The sequence below is a fragment of the Cherax quadricarinatus genome, chromosome 68 (genome assembly GCF_038502225.1).
Source record: "Cherax quadricarinatus isolate ZL_2023a chromosome 68, ASM3850222v1, whole genome shotgun sequence".
Lineage (NCBI taxonomy): Eukaryota > Metazoa > Arthropoda > Malacostraca > Decapoda > Parastacidae > Cherax > Cherax quadricarinatus.
The window spans coordinates 20,945,626-20,967,468 of record NC_091359.1 but is presented as its reverse complement, the minus strand read 5'-3'; the positions used below and the strand labels follow the sequence as shown (position 1 = coordinate 20,967,468).

The 21,843-nt window shown below is 38.7% G+C and overlaps 1 protein-coding gene across 1 annotated transcript in view; it reads right to left on the bottom strand.

The window, feature by feature from the left end:
* Nucleotides 1-7,739: 7,739 nt before the first annotated feature.
* The window catches only part of LOC128697705 (uncharacterized), a gene marked incomplete in the record, with an annotated part of 237,631 nt that continues 223,527 nt past the window's right edge, over nt 7,740-21,843 (bottom strand). The window contains 1 exon segment of the mRNA XM_070099757.1: nt 7,740-9,467. Coding sequence (XP_069955858.1) covers nt 9,324-9,467 — 144 coding nt within the window.

Here is a 21,843-nt window from a genome sequence, read left to right as displayed (position 1 = left end):
TGCGGGGGTCCACTGTATATATATATATACAGTGGACCCCTGCTTAACGATCACCTCCCAATGCGACCAATTACGTATGTAAGTGTATTTATGTAAGTGCGTTTGTACGTGTATGTTTGGGGGTCTGAAATGACTAATCTACTTCACAATATTCCTTCTGGGAACAAATTCGGTCAGTACTGGCACCTGAACATACTTCTGGAATGAAAAAATATCGTTAACCGGGGGTCCACTGTATACATATACAGTGGTACCTCAGGACACGAACAGCTCCCAACTCGAACAATTATGTAAGTGTATTTTTGTAAGTGCTTTTGTAAGTGTATTTTTGGGGGTGTGAAATAGATTAATCTAATTTACATTATTCCTTATGGGAACAAATTCGTTTGGTATTGGCACTCGAACAGCTTTCTGGAATGAATTAAGTTCGTATCCTGAGGTACAACTATATATATATATATACATGTGTATGTATATACAGTAGAACCTCAAAAATCGAACTTAATCCGTTCCAGGAGCTAGTTCTAAATTCGAAAAGTCTGAAATTCGAAGCAATATTTCCCATAAGAAATAATGGAAATACAATTAATCCATTCAAGAAACCCAAAAATATTCACACAAAAAATACATTTTATAGAGATTAATTACAGTTTTACATACAACAAATACTATAGTTTTTAATTATGTATAGTAATACATATAAAATAACATTTTTACTTACCTTTATTGAAGATTGGTGATGGCATCTGGAAGATAGGGAGGAGGAGAGAGGGAGTTGGGGTTAGTGTTTGGAAGGAGAATCCCCCTCCATGAGGACTTCAGGTAAAGCCCTCTCTGGGGTTACTTCCCTTCTCTGTCTTTTAATGCCACTAGGACCAGCTTGAGAGTCACTGGACCCCTGTCTCACAAAATAACTGTCCACAGTCCTCTGTTTCTGGCGCCTCTTTAACATTTCCCTAAAATGGGACATGGTTCTGTCACTGAAATTGTTGCAAAGATGGCTTGTTTCAGCTTGCTCAGGGTGGTACTTCTGCACAAACATTTGGACATCATTCCACTTGGCACAAATCTCCTTAATCTTTGAAGAAGGCGGACAGGTCCGGTACCCGGCGGTTCGAAAATAGGGGCGAGTTTAATAATAGGGACAAAGTTGGTTCAAAAAAAGTGGTCGATTTTCGAAGAGTTCGATAAGCAATACATTCGAAATTTGAGGTTCCACTGTGTATATATAGTATATACATACATACATATACATGTACATATATATATATATATATATATATATATATATATATATATATATATATATATATATATATATATATATATATATATATATATATATATACACACACACACACACACAAACATACACACACGTAAAGTTGACCATTGATTATGACAGTAGTTATGTTCTTGAAAATGTTGTCTAAGACAAAAATCGTCTAAAACCAACTGAAGAACATATGAGAAAAATAGGGACCCACAAAAATGGCAAACTTTTTTTTTTCGATCCCCAAAGTGCAAAAAAGAAAAAGATAATAACATTGTAGTTGGTTGTTATGTATTATATTAATGCATTTCTTACAGATACAAATGTTACAGAAATATGTCTTACCTAAAATTTGGTTGCTGGTGTATGTCAGTGATTCTTAACAGAGTGGAGAGGGATGCTGTGGCCCTACTGGGCTGAGGTGGAAGGTTGTGGATTGATTGCTGAGGTGGAAGGTTGTGGACTGTTTGCTGAGGTGGATAGTTGAGGCTCTGGCACTAAAGTCAATGGTTGTACTGGGGTAGTGAGAAATTCTGTTTACTCTGCAGTACTTTATATGGCTGCTGGTAAGGCATCATGAGCTGCTCTAAGCCCCAAAACATAAAGGGAAATAAGGTTACTTTCATTAGACCCCTCTCCCCCCCCAAATAAAAAAAGCCAATCAATTAATTTTTTTTAAAGCTTTGTAACTTGGGAAAACTAAAATATAATCAAGTTTTCTCTTTACTGTAGTTGTCACTGCTTGTTGATATGGAAATGCATGGGGAGGGTTAATGTAACCCTGTATGACAGGCAGTCCACACTATCACCTGAAAATATCAGTAAAAAATACCATATTTTACCAGCTAAGACAAGACTTCTTACTAAATAAATATATCTAGAGTAATACCCACCAAACTATGAATGCTAGCTATCCATGAATAAAAAATGATAAATTCAAGAGAAAACTGGGCTGTTGTTGGATCTATGAAGGCCACTAATGGCTTATGCAGTATCAAACCCTGCTTCCCAGTGTAAGAGGAAGAGATACTGCCTCAAGTTGAGCCATGAAGGAACAAATGCTAGAAGTTCCTGAATAGACTAAATGGAATCCCCTCGCAAAACCCCAGCAGAACGAGACACCCACACCCTCACCTGAGTTCAGCAACCAACTTTCCACCAAAACTGTTCAAGAAATATCCAGAGTGGAAAAAATGGAGCTGGCTAAACTTGAGCTAATGAAAGGTGCCTGTCCTGTAACGTACCCCGTGGACAAAATAAGATGAAAACAAGCAGCCCAGAGAGAACGGGAAATTTGTCACTGATGCTCAGGTGAGAGCAAGACATCTAGACTCAACAATGGCTAGCGCAGAAGTCCTAATCATGAGAAAATCTTCTCAAAGCTCAGCTTAAATTGGTGTTATTGTTGGGTTGAGGGTTGTGAAGGCCCAAGGGTCATTGTGTCCTCATTGCTGTGAAACTATCAGAATGTTTTGCAAATATAAACTATTAGTACATAATAATAAATTTATTATAATAAAGAATAAAATTAAATTATAATTTCCCTTGCATTTTCAACAATAAAAATAACAGTATGTGTATCTTTACCTAGTAAACTTACCAAGAGGGTGGACTGGAGGCCTTAACAACAAATCCTCACACACATCCAAGTTTTTAAATTACAAAATACAAGCGTACCAGCTAAACTAATGTTCAAATATATATGAAGTACTGTATACACATTACATCAAGGTTCCTTTCATTTTTTAACCTTTTTTATGCAAACGAAAAAGTCGTGAGTATATAAACACTGGAGGAGTCGCTCTCATGCACAGATGCAGTTTGTGTCAACCCTCTTAATTTCTATGCAAACACTGTCTCCAGTATCCTCATATTTTAGCACAGATGAAGCAAAGGATATGAAAACACTACATGTACTGACTGGTATGCAGGAATCAACTAATTTAATTATATTTGTGGGCTTTCCTGTGACTCCCATGGTGATAAGAATTTATATATAAATGGTGTATACTGTGGTGGCCCTCAGAACTTCAAAAATTTATTACGCTGGTGCGGCAAGATTATTCCTTTACTTTTCGTTTATTTACTGTACTTCTCACACTTTAATATCAATCACTAACACATTCAACATTTGTTTAAATACACCTTGGGTAAGTGTAGTTACAGTAAAATTAGTGGTTATTAGCCTTCTTGCACAACCTTTTAGCTATTTTCTCCCTAAAGTTACAGTCAGAGACAAATTTCATGGAGTGATGATTGAAAATATGTTCACCTCAGTTCTCTGAGTCACATCAAAAATGTTACAGATCGCTTCTTAACCCTTAAACTGTCCAAACGTAGATTTATGTTCACATGTATAGCACGTGTCAGCGGATGGGTCTATGAAAGATGAGGTGAATCATAGAATTGATGAGGGAAAAAGAGTGAGTGGTGCACTTAGGAGTCTGTGGAGACAAAGAACTTTGTCCTTGGAGGCAAAGAGGGGAATGTATGAGAGTATAGTTTTACCAACGCTCTTATATGGGTGTGAAGCGTGGGTGATGAATGTTGCAGCGAGGAGAAGGCTGGAGGCAGTGGAGATGTCATGTCTGAGGGCAATGTGTGGTGTGAATATAATGCAGAGAATTCGTAGTTTGGAAGTTAGGAGGAGGTGCGGGATTACCAAAACTGTTGTCCAGAGGGCTGAGGAAGGGTTGTTGAGGTGGTTCGGACATGTAGAGAGAATGGAGCGAAACAGAATGACTTCAAGAGTGTATCAGTCTGTAGTGGAAGGAAGGCGGGGTAGGGGTCGGCCTAGGAAGGGTTGGAGGGAGGGGGTAAAGGAGGTTTTGTGTGCGAGGGGCTTGGACTTCCAGCAGGCATGCGTGAGCGTGTTTGATAGGAGTGAATGGAGACAAATGGTTTTTAATACTTGACGTGCTGTTGGAGTGTGAGCAAAGTAACATTTATGAAGGGATTCAGGGAAACCGGCAGGCCGGACTTGAGTCCTGGAGATGGGAAGTACAGTGCCTGCACTCTGAAGGAGGGGTGTTAATGTTGCAGTTTAAAAACTGTAGTGTAAAGCACCCTTCTGGCAAGACAGATTTATGTCGGGCCACCCTCACATGTATAGCACTCTGAACATAGATCTGCATTTTTTACACAAGAAAGCATGTAAAATAAAACATAGATCTACGTTCAGAACACTACGTACGTGACTGTAGATCTACGTTTGGACAATTTAAGGGTTAATCAATGGTCTAATGTGACTGTGTGTGTGTGCATACTTGCCTATTTGTTGTTACAGGGGTTGAGTCATAGCTCCTGTCCCTACCCGTGTGTGTGTGTGTGTGTGTGGGTGTATATATATATACAGTGGACCCCCGTTTACAATCACCTCCCAATGCGACCAATTATGTAAGTGCGTGTGTACGTGTATGTTTGGGGGTCTGAAATGGACTAATCAACTTCACAATATTCCTTATGGGAACAAATTCGGTCAGTACTGGCACCTGAACATACTTCTGGAATGAAAAAATATCGTAAACTGGGGGTCCACTGTATATATATATATATATTTGTATGTATGCCACATGGGTATGGAAATCTTTAACTCTAGTTCTTTCATACTCTCACGTGTCGTCAGGAGATATGACACTCTGCGACAAGGCCACTGCTAATACACTTCTGCTTTGCCTCAGGATTTACCCTATGTTCCTAGTCTTGCAACACTAGCCAGCCCCCGATGACGCACAAGAGTACGAAAGATTTAAAGATTTCTGTTCCCATGTGGCTTGCTCTACATTATTAAGATTTCCTGTTTGTGTCTGTATTGCACATAACATCTTTTAGGAGTGAAGAAGAACTGGATGCGAATGTGGAGGAGGAGCATGAGACATTAGGTAGAATGAAAAGGGACAAAGCAGCTGGAACTGATGACAGACACGTAGTTTAAGAGTAGTTCATACTTTTCATTAAATGTATGAAAGAGGGGAAGGTACCCAGGGACTGGCAGAGAGCATGTATAATTCTTTTATATAAGGGAAATAGGGACAAAAGAGACTATAAATTATAGGGGAAGAAGTTTACCGAGTTCTCCATGGGGGAGTAGAACAGAATTTTTCCTCTGTAAGCCATGAGTGTTGTAAGAGGCGACTAAAATGCCAGGAGCATTTTAGTAATACATTACTAAAGTTAAAAAGAGAAACTTTCATTTTTCTTTTTGGGCCACCCTGCCTTAGTGAGATACAGCCGGTTTGGTGAAAAAAGTTTACTGAGTATACCAGCTAAAGTGTATGGTAGGGTTATTATTGAAAGAATCAGAGGTAAGACAGAGAGCAGGATTGCAGATGAACAAGGAGGCTTTAGAATGGGTAGGGGATGTGTAGATCATGTTTACATTGAAGCATATATGTGAACAGTATTTAGATAAATGTAGGGAAGTTTTCATTGCATTTATGGGGTTAGAAAATGTATAGGATAGGATGGATAGGGGAGCAATGTGGCAAATGTTACAAGTGTATGGAATAGGCCTATATAGGTAAAATCATTGATTTTGATGTGATTGATGATTTTGCAGGATTGAAGGCAATGAAATGTAAGATCAGATTCATTGAGATGTTACCTGTACTCAAGGTCAAATCAGAACTAATGTTTCTCTGATATTGCAATGTTTTCCTTTATTTTCAATTTTCTTTTTTTTTGCACTGTTGAAGATGAATATATATAGGATCTGTTGCCTGTATGTTTCCTCAATATTACTATGATTATTTATTTTATCATTAATAAAGTTGAGAAGTATTCTCCTGTTCAGTTATGGCCCTTAAACGTTCTCACTGCTAAACATTAAGTCACTGCGCATGCAGTAGTGATGTAACTGGAGTTTACTCCCCCCATCCCCCCACCCTTGGATTTCAAGGGGGCGACACCAAAGATGCCACCCCGGGTGACACCAATCCTAGCAATGCCACTGTGCCAGAAGCTCACATTGGCCAAATAACCTCTGTAGCCAATGCTCGTCTGGAAACTCTTAAGCGTAGTCTTCAGGAATCTGATAGCTACAGTATACCCCAGGCACAGCTTGGAGTATGGAACCCAAACCTGAAACAGCATGTTAAGAAATGGAAGTGTAGAAATATGCAACAAGGCTTGATCCTGATTTACAGATCAGGAATCTAATGACACTGCAAAACCAGGAAAGGGATATAGTGTATAAACTACTCAGGAGTAATTAATAGGGCAGACAGGAATAAGGTATTTCAGAAGCAAGAAAAAGGAACTCGAGAAACACAGTATTTTTTCCAATCTCAGAGTGGTTGGGAAACAGAATGACCTTGATGAAGAAGATGTTGAGGCAAACCCCATACACAGTTTTAAGAGCATGTATGATAAGACCCATGAGGTTATGAGGGAATTAATCTGGAGAATGGCAAGCTAAAAGACAGAACCAGGATCCGAGATTCGACCCCTGTAATCACAAACAGATGAGTACACATACACATACATAAGCATCCTTTTCACAACCACGAAAATAACACTGGAATTTAGTCAAAATTCTTTAGAACCGTTGTAAAAAGTACACTTAAACAATATATGTGCTGTAAAAAAGTTTAAATCAAATTTTAAATACCAGGGTAATTAAAAACCTAACTCAAGAAATAATTTACCTAAACAAGTACTCTAGGTACATCAACTTCATAGTTAACTAAATAATGATGAACTGTTGAAATGTCAGAGAAACTATAATTGTAGATTTTTTCAATAATTACGTTATCTTCAAAAGATGAATAATCTACCATTTTCCAAGAAATATGTATAAACAAAACTCACATATTTATGATAACTTTGTTACTTAAAACAGACTAACAATTAAACTAAAAAGAATTAATAATTCTAATTTCAAGTACTAATATTTGTCAACACAATGAAACAACTTCCGTAATACAGATTTTTGTTGAGTACAATCTCAACCATATCAGTGTGAAAATTTCCAATATTTCACTATGCTAGAAGCTTCCACACAGGCCTCTCCACTATTAGTAAATGAAAATACATGCCAAGTATCATCAGACATGAAAAATAATTAATTGATGGATGAATGTTACTCAATGATAGAGAGGAAAATTACATTCCCAATTTTGGCAGTACAGAATACTGAGGTCTTCAAATATTAGTAAAAAAAAAAAAAAAAAAAAAATATTACAATGCAGATTGAAGTTCCTAAGATTTTATACATGAATCTAAATGCTTATGTAATAATCTACATTTTATACATAATTGTATGAAACTAAATTAACTCACATTGACACACTTGTGAAGTTAAAATGGGATCAGAGATTAATTAACATTAAAAACTTAGCTTGTACCTCACATAACCTAACTGTTCAAAAGTACAGCACTGTAGTATAAAGATACAAAGAACAATCAGCATTGTTTGCCTTCAAGAAAAGTGAAAAATGGTACTTATGGTGGAGAAAATACACATGAGCTTTATTACAGGTTTTTTTCATCAAGTACACAACAGCTTCACTGGCAAAAGCCTCAAATAGGATTACATACTGAAACTTTAGGAGAAAAGCCCAAATTTGTAGTCCCTCTTTTATTTAAAAAAAAAAGTACAATCTTATTGAGAAAGCTGGAATATAAAATAAATTACCTATATAATTCCACTGTATTACTCTTGTCTACCTGTATCACTAACATCCTGACCATAGCAAAGAATTTTTATTTAAAGTGTATACAGTATAATGTGTATCTGCTAAAAAATATATTAAGCTGCTCCATTACAAAGCAAAAGATATCCATAGATACATAATACATTATTATTATTTTTGAATTAACATGGTCAACTTTGTATGATTCATTAATGCACTTCACCTACCAATTCACAGTTTTTGATATGCAGGTGTGAAGGGAGGACTCTAGCTTAGCCCTGCCTCTTAACATTGTTTCTATTCACATCCTACTGCTCTAGATCCTTCCCAGGTAAAGATTTCAAACTTATCTATTTTATCTATACCTAAATGTGTATGTTTTTCAGTAACCTAGTGAAATTGGCACATTGCATGAATTTTAAAATACGTGTATAGAGTACACTTCCACTGTATTATTGTTCAGGTCGTTTCTCTAATCAAGGAATAAAGAAATATTTTTCAGTATATATGATTCATTTGGGTGTGTAATCTTCCAACCACGTACTCTTGATTTTGACATCTCTCGAAGAGCCAATCTATGTCCATTTCTTGGATTATTATGTGTGGCATGATATTTTTTCTTGTTCTTTGTTCCTCCACCAGCAAAATAAGACAACTCTCACTTTTTTGCAGCTCATTTCCCTCGACTCTAGCACTGATCTTGAAGTATTCCTTTAAACTTTCTCAAATTTAACCTTGTTTTACTGTCTTCCACACCAATGTTGCATACCCAAAAATGGCTTGCACATATATATATTTTTTTTTGAGAGAGTGAGTTTAGCCAGTTCCTAAATTGTTGCAAGTGTATCATGTGCTACTCATGTTAACATTTATGAGAACTGTAAGGTACAGGTCTGGAGTAACTGTTATTCCAAGGTCTGTTTCTTTTAATTGTTTGTTAGTTCTACTCCATCTCCCAGCTTCATAACTTTGCCATTGCTTGGCTTAAATTCCAGTAACCATTTATTTGACTATTTCTTAAGTCTGTCCAAGTCTTCCTGCAACATTCTTTATGATGTGATTACCTATTTTTGAGTGTGTGTATATATATATATATGCATGTGCAGCTATGGATATCCCTAAATGGACTTTCTGTTAAAAATAATGGTGAATAACAAGACAAAATGTTTTGCAATTTTTGCATTTTCAAGTAACAATTGTGCAAGCTCTATAAAATCTCTATAAAATTTTCAAAATCTTGTGCATTCTTAACTTTTCCATCATGCATTTTCTATTCCTTTAGACAAGCAGTTAACTGTATCAAAACACTAACATCCTTAGTATTATTGCAATTAAACTGACATTCATACCCTTACTTTACATTTCCAACTGTAATGAATTTCAATCAAATTTGATACTGATAAGCTTTAACAAAATTTTTACTGGTCATAAAACTCTGAGTAAGAGCGATTTTTGCCAGCTCGACGAGAACGAGAACGGGATCCTTCAGAGTAATTATCTACGAATCTCTGAGTTGTTGGTCTTTCTTCACGCATCTTTCGTCCTTCCTTTAGCATCTTTTCCTGAGGAAATAGCAGTGGAAAAAATTGTAATAAAATTATTTAATAAAAATTCACTAAAGTTTTTTTTTTTTAATTTGTGGTAGTATATAGTTTTCAATAATTTAAAGATAATATAAAAATGACATTTAATGAATATCATAGCTGTTTCTTATATATGCTGAGCACTAATATTTATTTAATTAGTCCTTGAATTTACAAAAATGTATTACTGTACAGTATATTGTACTGATCACCCAAGTATTTAATGGTACTAAATAATGTTAATGAGGTAAAGGGAGAATTTATGGATTGGATAAACCAGAAAAGTTTTACATACTCTAAATTGTTCGAAACAAAAATGTGTGCATATAACCTCGGAAAGTTGCAAGTATTACAGCAGAAGAGTACACTATACATTGCTGTCAAGCTTCTATAATGAAAATACTGTCCTGTATACATTGCTAGTGGGAAAATCATCAATTTGAAATTAGGATTTAGGATATATTATGCACATATCAATGTCTAACTAACATCTTTATAAATGAGTCTTGTAGAATACCAGTATGGAATAAACTAAAGATGTTCAGTTAACTCTTTCAGAGAGAAGATTGTGATAACAAACAAAGTGGTTTCCTTCTCTCTGACTTCAGACATCATGATTCACTCTGGCCACAAATGTCAGTCCAATAGGTGCTGCCCAATGGGCTGTGTCTGCTGCCCAGAGTTTAATGTCGGAAAGTGAACATGCATTACCCACCCAGTCACACATGCAGGTCGTTAATAATTCAGATACCCTGTAGTCTTACTTTCAACAATAAATAATGCAAGAGAAATTTATTTAATCAGATATAAGTGTAAATAACAATGAGAAATGCTGTATGTATATGCCATAAAATCATGGTGAAATTTTGGAAAATGAAAGGAAAACAACCTCCCTCACTGTCCACTCTTCACCTACTGGACACGGTTCTACAGTTATTCAGCCTTTGATTATGTTCTCTTCAGGGAAGACCTGTCAAGCTCCATTTGTATCTTTAAGACCACATATTTCTAGTTCAGATTTGTGGATTATACCATAAACAATGCAAGATATGATGTAAGAACATACAGATAACTGATATAATGTCTGTTGCATACAAAATATATACTGAATACTGAGATAAACTGCTAGTACATATTCCTTAACCCTTAAACTGTCCAAACGTAGATCTACATTTGCACCGCTAGTGCTCCGAACGTAGATCAATGTTTTTTTTTCATTCCTTCAAAATTGGTGCTATAGACCCGAGTCGCTTAGACATGAGAGAATGGGTCTGCGCACTCAGTGTGCACAGTATGAAAAAAATCGGGGACACCGGGGTACCGCATGGGAGTACCAGTTAAATTTCAGCTTCTCTTGGGTCAACATCATGGCAAACCCCCATGATTCACTCACGCCTCGTCATATTAACACTCTACTATTCTCAGAAAGTGATAGAGAATTCGAGTTTAGTGATTTTGACACCGATATAGCCACAAGTGATCAAGGAATTAGCGAAACTATTGATGATAACCGGATGACCCTCAGCCCATCACCTCTGGGGTGGCCAGTGTGGACATACCAGACCCTCAGCCCAGCACTAATGAGGTGACCAGTGGCCACAACAGACCCTCAGCCCAGCACCTCTGGGGTTGCTAGTGTTACTACTCAAAGGCAACTCCACAAGAGGAAATTATCATTTTCCATGCATTATGGAGATGACGATAGTGAAAGTGATACAAGTGACGATTATGAAATTGATTTTATGCCCATAATGGATTCGTCAAGTGAAAGTGATATGAATTATTCCCCAGTGAAACATACTTTTAGGTGTCGTTGCCTACGTTCAGGCAGTGTACCATATGCAGTCGGCAGCAAGGGTTGTGGCAGGTCACAATCCAAAACCCCAGCCACTGACAGTGATAATGATAGTGAACATGAAGGGGAATATGCTGGGGTGGAGGAAGAGAAGGTTGGTGGCATGGTGCCTGGACTTAGTGGCATGGTGGGTGGGCAGACAAAGGACTGCCCAGCACCCTCTCAACCATGTGCTGCCTCCACTCCCATCCCCCCTCCTGCTCCCCCACGCCCCAGGTTCACCTTGCACCATGTGACCGCAAATGGAACTGGACAGAAAGTACACCATTCATGCCACATCCCTTCAATTTTGATGCCAGTGGAAGTGGCATCAGGCCTGAATGTCCCATCACAAATGAGTCTACAATTAGACTATTTCCAACTATTCTTTGATGAGCCTATAATGAACCTGATTGTTACCCAGACCAACATGTACTACCGTATACAATGGACCACACAGATGTTGCAGAATCGTCACGGCTGTGCAGATGGAAGGATACAACTGTGGCTGAAATGTATTCGTTCCTTGGCACTGTCATGCTTATGCCACATACATATAAGAACAATATAGCACACTACTGGTCCACAGACTACTTCATCAGCACACCAGTCTTCCGCGACCTCCTTCCCTGCAACAGATTCACTCTGTTGCTATGAATGTTGCACTTCTCAGACAGGAATACACCTAACAGAAATGACCTTCTACACAAAATCCAGGAATTGTTTATGTATGTGAAGCAAAAATTCACTGGCTACTTTTAGCCATTCAAGAACATTGTTGTTGATGAGTCCTTGATTATGTTCAAGGGACAACTGTCATTCAAACAATATATACCAAGCAAACGTAATCGCTTTGGTATAAACTCTTTGTTATGTGTGACTGTGAGACTGGTATTGTGCTGGATGTCATTATCTACACAGGGAAAAATACACTCAACGATACCAGGCGCATGTTGGGCATTTCTGTGATGTTGTTCGCAAGATGATAGAGCCATACCCTTGCAAGGGTCATACACTGTACACAGACAACTGGTATACAAGCCCTTTGCTCGCTGATTTCCTCCGTGTGAACAATACTGATATATGTGGAACAGTGAGCAGAAATAGAAAACATACGCCAAGGTTCAGTGGAGGCAGTGGCGAAGGTGCAGTGCAAGTGTCTCATGCCAATGACTTCATGGCACTGATGTGGCATGGCAAACAGGATGTGATGTTGCTATCAACCATCCACAGAAACGAGATGGTACAAACAATGTGAACAGGGACACCAATGAATGTATTGTAAAGCCAGCTGCTGTCGTGGACTATACAAACAATATGCAACTAGTCGACAAGAGTAACATGCAAACAGGGTTTGTTGACTGTTGATAAATTAGACACATGTGCAACACTTGGGTATCTTTATTGAGGAAACGTTTTGCCACACAATGGCTTCATCAGTCCATACAAAGGAGAACACTGAAGAACAGGAGTTTGAGGTAATCAGTCCCTCAGCCTTGAGTCGATGTGGTCAGTCCATCAATCTTCAAAAGAATGCAGCATATGTGCGAAGAAGTAGCTTATATACCGTTAGCAGGAGAGGTGCAGCAGTCGTAGGTGGTATCACACTTGTCCAATGTGGAAGTAGGTCATGCCCAAGGGTTAGGCAAGTGAAGAATTCCCTGTATTAAGATCCCAAGATGTTGCTGTGTCAGACAGAAATGTAGATGAATGGTTCAGAGAACCGACAAGTTGATAAATTAGACACGTGCAACACCTGGGCATCTTTATTGAGGAAACATTTCGCCACACAGTGGCTTCATCAGTCCATACAAAGGAGAACGTTGAAGAACAGGAGGAATTTGAGGTAATAGGCCCCTCAGCCTTGAGTCGATGTGGTCAGTCCATCAATCTTGAAAAGAATACAGCATATGTGCGAAGAAGTAGCTTATATACCATAGGCAAGAGAGGTGCAGCAGTCGTAGGTGGTATCACACTTGTCCAATGTGGAAGTAGGTCATGCCCAAGGGTTAGGCAAGTTCAGAGAACCATGGTTCTCTGAATCATTCATCTACATTCCTGTCTGACACAGCAACATCTTGGGATCTTAATACAGGGAATTCTTCACTTGCCTAACCCTTGGGCATGACCTACTTCCACATTACACAAATGTGATACCACCTACGACTGCTGCACCTCTCCTGCCTACGGTATATAAGCTACTTCTTCACACATATGCTGTATTCTTTTCAAGATTGATGGACTGACCACATCAACTTAAGGTTGAGGGACTGATTACCTCAAACTCCTCCTGTTCTTCAACGTTCTCCTTTGTATAGACTGATGAAGCCACTGTGTGGTGAAATGCTTCCTTAATAAAGATACCCAAGTGTTGCACGTGTCTAATTTATCAACTTGTCGATTCTCTGAATCATTCATCTACATTTGTTGACTGTGTTCGTAAGAGTCGCAAGTGCTCTATGAAAGTATTCTACCACCTTGTAGACACTGCAATGCTCAATTCCTTCAACATGTATGAAATAAAGACTGGGAAGCGACAACGATATGCGGAATTCACTCTCAATGTCATCAAGCAGACAGTGAAAAAGTATGGTACCACACCAGTACCTGCTCCTCCACAGCAACCTGTCACCCCACAATAGTGACCTGTCACCCCACAATCAGAAGGGAAAGTACCCAACTGAATAATCCCTAACTGTCACTGCCTGATATCAATACCATCTACCCCAAAGAAAATGTATTCGCATAAGTGTGTTGTGTGTGCTTACACTACAAGTCAACCCCAAGTGCGAAAAGGCACACAATTCATATGTCAGCAATGTGGGGTGGCACTCTGTATGAATTCATGCTTCATGGAGTATCATACAATGGTGGACTTATAGAAACATAAATGGGACATGTAAATACCTTGTATATATATGTAAACAATAGTATGTGATTGAACCAGGTGTACAAATTCATCTATCAGTGTGAACATGAATTTGTGATAGTATGATTACTAATTTGTGTGTTTGAATTCAGTACCAAACATTTGTGTCTCAACAAGAATTGGCTATGAAATCAAAAGATCTGCAACAAAACATTATCATCATAACATAAAATCAACAAAAAATAGAAAAGAATTGGAAAAAAAAAAACAATAAATTTTTATTATTTCTGAAAGCGGCAGTGCTCATGTTGCCAACAACTCATCATTTAATGCCAACTTCGCATGCTTATATCTCAGTAAGTACTGACTAAAAAATTTTTTTTTATCCTATAACATTTATAAAAATGTGCTCTTCATTTAAAAAAAAATGATTTTTTTATTTTTCAAAATATTCGGAGAGCTGGGGGAGAAAACGTAGATCTACGTTTGGACAGTTTAAGGGTTAACTGAAAGAACAATGATGCATCACTGTACATATAACATTAGTTTTTCTTTCGTAGGCTTGCTCTTTCTAGATAATGACAACAAGAATGAACTTGATAGGTTATAAAAGTAGTGTGTAAACTTTATTTAACCCTTAAACGGTCCAAACAGATCGACGTTCAAATTCGTAGTGCTACAAAAGTAGATCTACTTTTTTTTACATATTTTCAAATATAACAAAAAAAAATGAAGATAAAAGTTTTTTTTACACATTTTCACATGTAAAACAAAAAAAAAAAAGATTACATTTTTTTACATACTTTCAGATGTTGAAAAAAATGTATATATACGTTTGGACCATTTATGGGTTAAATTTGTAACTAAGCTGAAGACATGAAAAGATTGATCTTTTAAAAATATGTGGAGTACTAACATATGGATTTCTTAATAAAATATAAAATGAAGAAGTACAATGCTTTAATTGTGTGATAACACAAGAATAATGCATCTGCAAAACTATTTACCCCATTTGACATTATATATCTAGGCAATTAGTTTCACACACTTAAAAAAATCATAATTGTATGTACGTATGTATCTATATCTATATAGCAGACCGTTATTTAACACGGTAGTTACGTTCCTGAAAACACCGTGTTAGGTAAAACTGTGTAAGATGAACTGAAGAACTTATGAGAAAAATAGGGTTACGTTCCTGAAAGCCCCAAAAAAGCCAAACAACTTTTTTCTAGGCCTCCACATCTTATCTGGAGTTTATCTGGAGAGAGTTCCGGGGGTCAACGCCCCCGCGGCCCGGTCTGTGACCAGGCCTCCTTAGGTCAGTGTCCCAGGATGCGACCCACACCAGTCGACTAACACCCAGGTACCCATTTTACTGATGGGGAACATAGACAACAGGTGGAAAGAAACATGTCCAATGTTTCTACTCTGGCTGGGAATCGAACCCAGGCCCTCACCGTGTGAAGCGTGAGCGTTAACCACCAGAAAAAATAAAAGTGAATATGTAATTGCAGTTCACTGTTGTGATGTATTATGTTGCTTTTACTGCTCAAGACTACAAATGTAACAGAAATAATAGTATTTCTTACCTTAAATTGTGGGTGCTGGTGTTTGTGGATGATTGTGAAGAGAGTGGAGAGTTATGTTGTGGCACTACTGGGCTGAGGTGGATGGTAGAGGTTCTGGTACTGAAGTTGATGGTTGTACTGGAGTGTCTTTGTCATTCAGTCAATCAAGTCGTTCAGCAAGTCAGTCAAGTGATTCAGTAAGTCAGTCAAGTGATTCAGTAAGTCAGTCAAGACATTCAGTAAGTCAGTCAATTTATTCAGTAAGTCAGTCAATTTATTCAGTAAGTCAGTCAATTCATTCAGTAAGTCAGTCAAGTTGTGCCGCAATTCTTCAATTGTGCTATACTCAAATCATGCCAAATAAACTTGTGCTAAATAATGGTCTACTGTATATATATTTATTAACACAACGGCCTTCTCCCACCAAGGCAGGGTGGCCCGAAAAAGAAAAACTTTCATCATTATTCACTCCATCACTGTCTTGCCAGAGGCGCACTTACACTACAGTTACAAAACTGCAACATTAACACTCCTCCTTCAGAGTGCAGACACTGTACCTCCCATCTCCAGGACTCAAATCCGGCCTGCAGGTTTCCCTGACTCCCTCCATAAATATTACCTTGCTCACACTCCAATAGCACGTCAAGTCCTAAAAACCATTTGTCTCCATTCGCTCTTTTCTAACATACTTACACATGCTTGCTAGAAGTCAAAGCCCCTTGCACACAAAATCATCTTTACCCCCTCCCTCCAATCCTTCATAGGCCTACCCCTAGCCCACCTTCCCTCCACTACAGATTTATACTCTCAAAGTCATTCTATTTTGTTCCACCCTCTCTACATGTCCGAACCACCTCAACAACCCCTCCTCAGCCCTTTGAATAATAGTTTTGGTAATCCTGCACCTCCTAAATTCCAAACTACGAATTTTCTGCATTATCTTCACATCACACATTGCCATCAAACATGACATCTCCACTGCCTCCATCCTTCTCCTTGTTGGAATATTCACCACCCATGTTTCACACCCATATAAGAGCACTGGTATAACTACACTCTCATACATTCCCCTCTTTGCTTCCATGGACAAAGTTCTTTGTCTCCACAGACTCCTAAGTGCACCACTCACCTTTTTCCACTCATCAATTCTATGATTCACCTCATCTTTCATAGACCCATCTGCTGACATGTCCACTCCTAAATATTGGAATACATTCACCTCCTCCATACCCTCTCCCTCCAAACTGATATCCAATCTTTCGTCATCTAATTTTTTTGTTATCCTCATCACATACAGTGGAACCTCGACTTACAAGTGCCCCAACATACGAGTTTTTCAAGTTATGAGCCGCTGCTGGGTCAATTTTTTTGCTCTGAGTTACGAGCCAAAATCCGAGTTACGAGCGAGCTTCAGAACACCGTTGGCGCAGGGAATGCCACAACATCCACTTAGCAGTGCACATGTTCATCTCGCCATGGAAGCATTTCTCTTGTGTTGTGCTTGCGTTTTGTGCAGTTGTTTTGCCAAATTTCTTTTTTCTAACCATGGGTCTAAGAAAGTCAGTGTAAAGGACAGTGCTGAAAAGCAAAAGATGATGATGTCCACTGAATTAAAGAATGAAATCACAGATAAACACAAGCGAGGTGTGCAGGTTGTGGACTTCTACGATATGTACGATAATAAAGCAGGAGTTGTCGATAAAGGCTATATGGCACCATCCAAATGATACAGTGTAGCATTAAGAGTGAAGCAATCAAGTTCAGCGATAAAGTGTAGCATTCAGAAGGTAGCAATTAAGTTCAGCGATAAACTGTAGCATTAGCCCTTTGATTGTCACAAACCCATTTCTGAAACTGTCTTCCTATGTCAAAAAATATTCGTAAAGTAAAAAAAATGAATTTCCCAAGTGTTTTAAGCCTAAAAAAAAAAATTGCAATCAGTACTTGGCAGAAAATGAGCCACATATGGCAACAGCCGCTCACCCGGCAAACTTTTTTTTATTCCCATTCGAAGGTTTCTTGTTTTTTCCCCTACTTTATTTTTTCAGGTAGCTTATGTGTCCTGTGAGACAAAAGTAAGGTGCAATGTACATATATACACTCATTGTATACAACACAATAAGCACACAAACAAAATTATCAATATATTGTTTACAAAACTTGTTTACACAAACAATACAAAATTTTTATTACTATTGTTATATAATACATACATATATACAGTGGACCCTTGCATAACGTTGGCATCACATAACGTTAAATCCGCATAGCGATACATTTTATCGCTAAAATTTTGTCTCGCATAGCGCTAAAAAACTCACTCAATGGTATTCGTCCGAGACGCGTCTATGTGCGGCCTGAGCCAGCCTCACATGTTCCGCCGGTGGCATTGTTTACAAGCCAGCCTCCGCGGTAACATCCAAGCATACAATCGGAACATTTCGTATTATTACAGCGTTTTTGGTGATTTCATCTGCAAAATAAGTGACCACGGGCCCCAAGAAAGCTTCTAGTGCCAACCCTACAGGAATAAGGATGAGAATTACTATGGAGATGAAGAAAGAGATCACTGCTAAGTATGAAAGTGGAGTACGTGTCTCCGAGCTGGCCAGGTTGTATAGTAAACCCCAATCAACCATCGCTACTATTGTGTCCAAGAAAACGGCAATCAAGGAAGCTGTCCTTGCCAAAGGCGCAACTGTGTTTTAGAAACAGAGATCGCAAGTGATAGAAGATGTTGAGAGACTCTTATTGGTGTGGATAAACGAAAAACAGATAGCAGGAGATAGCATCTCTCAAGCAATCAAAAGTGAAAAGGCTAGGAAGTTGCATCAGGATTTAATTAGAAAAATGCCTGCAACTAGTGATGATGTGAGTGAATTTAAGGCCAGCAAAGGTTGGTTTGAGAGATTTAAGAAGCGTAGTGGCATACATAGTGTGATAAGGCATGGTGAGGCTGCCAGTTCGGACCAAAAAGCAGCTGAAAAATATGTGCAGGAATTCAAGGAGTACAAAGACAGTGAAGGACTGAAACCTGAACGAGTGTTTAATTGCAACGAAACAGGCCTGTTTTGGAAGAAAATGTCAAGCAGGACCTACATTACTCAGGAGGAAAAGGCACTCCCAGGACATAAGCCTATGAAAGACAGGCTTACTCTGTTAATGTGTGCCAATGCTAGTGGTGATTGCAAAGTGAAGCCTTTATTAGTGTATCACTCTGAAACTCCCAGAGCATTCAGGCAAAAGAATATCCTCAAGGTTAATTTGTGTGTGCTGTGGAGGGCAAACAGTAAGGCATGGGTCACTAGGGACTTTTTCTATGACTGGTTACATCAAGCATTTGCCCCCACTGTGAAAAATTACCTAATTGAAAAGAAATTAGACCTTAAGTGCTTCCTGGTGTTAGACAATGCCCCTGGTCATCCTACAGACTTGGCAGAGCGACTTTGTGGGGACATGAGCTTCATTAAGGTCAAGTTTTTGCCTCCTAATACCACTCCTCTCCTGCAGCCCATGGACCAGCAGGTCATTTCAAACTTCAAAAAACTGTACACAAAAGCTCTGTTTGAAAGGTGCTTTGTAGTGACCTCAGAAACTCAATTGACTCTAAGAGAGTTTTGGAGAGAGCACTTTAATATCCTCAATTGTGTAAACCTTATAGGTAAGGCTTGGGAGGGAGTGACTAAGAGGACCTTGAACTCTGCTTGGAAGAAACTGTGGCCAGAATGTGTAGACAAAAGGGATTTTGAAGGATTTGAGGCTAACCCTGAGAGGCGTATGCCAGTTGAGGAATCAATTGTGGCATTGGAGAAGTCCTTGGGGTTGGAGGTTAGTGGGGAGGATGTGGAAGAGTTGGTGGAGGAGGACAATGAAGAACCAACCACTGATGAGCTGCTAGATCAACTTCAACAGCAAGAGGCCACACCTGAGGAAATTGCTTCAGAGGAGGGGAGAGAGAAATTGAAGAAGTTGCCTACTTCGAAGACTAAGGAAATCTGTGCAAAGTGGCTTGAAGTGCAAACCTTTATGGATGAAAATCACCCTCACACAGCTATTGCAAGCCGTGTTGGCAACCTGTACACTGACAGTGTTATGAACCATTTTAGGAAAGTCATAAAGGAACGAGAGGTACAGACCTCTATGGACAGATATGTTGTGCGACAGAAGTCCAGTGACTGAAGCTGGTCCTAGTGGCATTAAAAGAAGAAGGGAAGTAACCCCGGAAAAGGACTTGACACCTCAAGTCCTAATGGAAGGGGATTCCCCTTCTAAACACTAAGACTCTCTCCTCCTCCCATCCCATCAATCATCACCAGATCTTCAATAAAGGTAAGTGTCATGTAACTGTGCATGTCTTCTTCAGTTTGTGTGTATTAAAATTAATATTTCATGTGGTAAAAATTTTTTTTTTTTGTTCATACTTTGGGGTGTCAGGAACGGATTAATTTGATTTCCATTATTTCTTATGGGGAAAATTCATTCGCCTAACGATAATTTCGCCTAACATTGAGCTCTCAGGAACGGATTAATAGCGTTATGCGAGGGTCCACTGTATATACAAATGTACAGTCACTGGATATGTTCCTAGAAGTTCTGCAGATTGTGGAACTCTTTGAAACATGGTTTCATACACAATAGTATTTTACACTCCTCACACATAAAACTTGTGTCTGCATTTTTTTTTTTTTGTATGTGCAAAGACAAAACACCTCATCTGAGGAGTTTTCTTCAAAGTAGTAGCAGGCAGTTATGTTAGGTAGTTTTTTTTTTTTAACAAGTCGGCCGTCTCCCACCGAGACAGGGTGACCCAAAAAAGAAAGAAAATCCCCAAAAAGAAAATACTTTCATCATCATTCAACACTTTCACCTCACTCACACATAATCACTGTTTTTGCAGAGGTGCTCAGAACACAAGAGTTTAGAAGCATATACAGTGGACCCCCGGTTAACGATATTTTTTCACTCCGTAAGTATGTTCAGGTGCCAGTACTGACCGAATTTATTCCCATAAGGAATATTGTGAAGTAGATTAGTCCATTTCAGACCCCCAAACATACACGTACAAATGCACTTACATAAATACACTTACATAATTGGTCGCATTCGGAGGTAATCGTTATGCGGGGGTCCACTGTACCTATAAAGATACACAACATATCCCTCCAAACTGGTAATATTCCGAACCCCTCCTTTAGAGTGCAGGACTCTAAGTCCGGCTATATAACAATAACCGGTTTCCCTGAATCCCTTCACTAAATATTACCCTGCTCACACTCCAACAGATCATCAGGTCCCAAATACCATTCGTCTCCATTCACTCCTATCGAACACGCTCATGCACGCCTGCTGAAAGTCCAAGCCCTTCGTCCACAAAACCTCCCTTACCCCTTCCTTCCAACCTTTCCAAGGACGACCCCTATCCCGCCTTCCTTCCCCTACAGATTTATTTGCTCTCCATGTCATTCTACTTTGATCCATTCTCTCTAAATGACCAAACCACTTCAACAACCCCTCTTCAGCCCTCTGACTAATACTTTTATTAACTCCACACCTTCTCCTAATTTCCACACTCCGAATTTTCTGCATAATATTTACACCACACACTGCCCTTAGACAGGACATCTCCACTGCCTCCAACCGCCTCCTTGCTGCTGCTTTCACAACCTAAGCTTCACACCCATATAAGAGTGTTGGTACTACTATACTTTCATACATTCCCTTCTTTGCCTCCATAGATACCGTTTTTTGACTCCACATATACCTCAACGCACCACTCACCTTTTTTCCCTCATCAATTCTATGATTAACCTCATCCTTCATAAATCCATCCGCCGACATGTCAACTCCCAAGTATCTGAAAACATTCACTTCTTCCATACTCCTCCTCCCCAATTTGATATCCAATTTTTCTTTATCTAAATCATTTGATACCCTCATCACCTTACTCTTTTCTATGTTCACTTTCAACTTTCTACCTTTACACACACTTCCAAACTCATCCACTAACCTTTGCAATTTTTCTTTAGAATCTCCCATAAGCACAGTATCATCAGCAAAAAGCAACTGTGTCAATTCCCATTT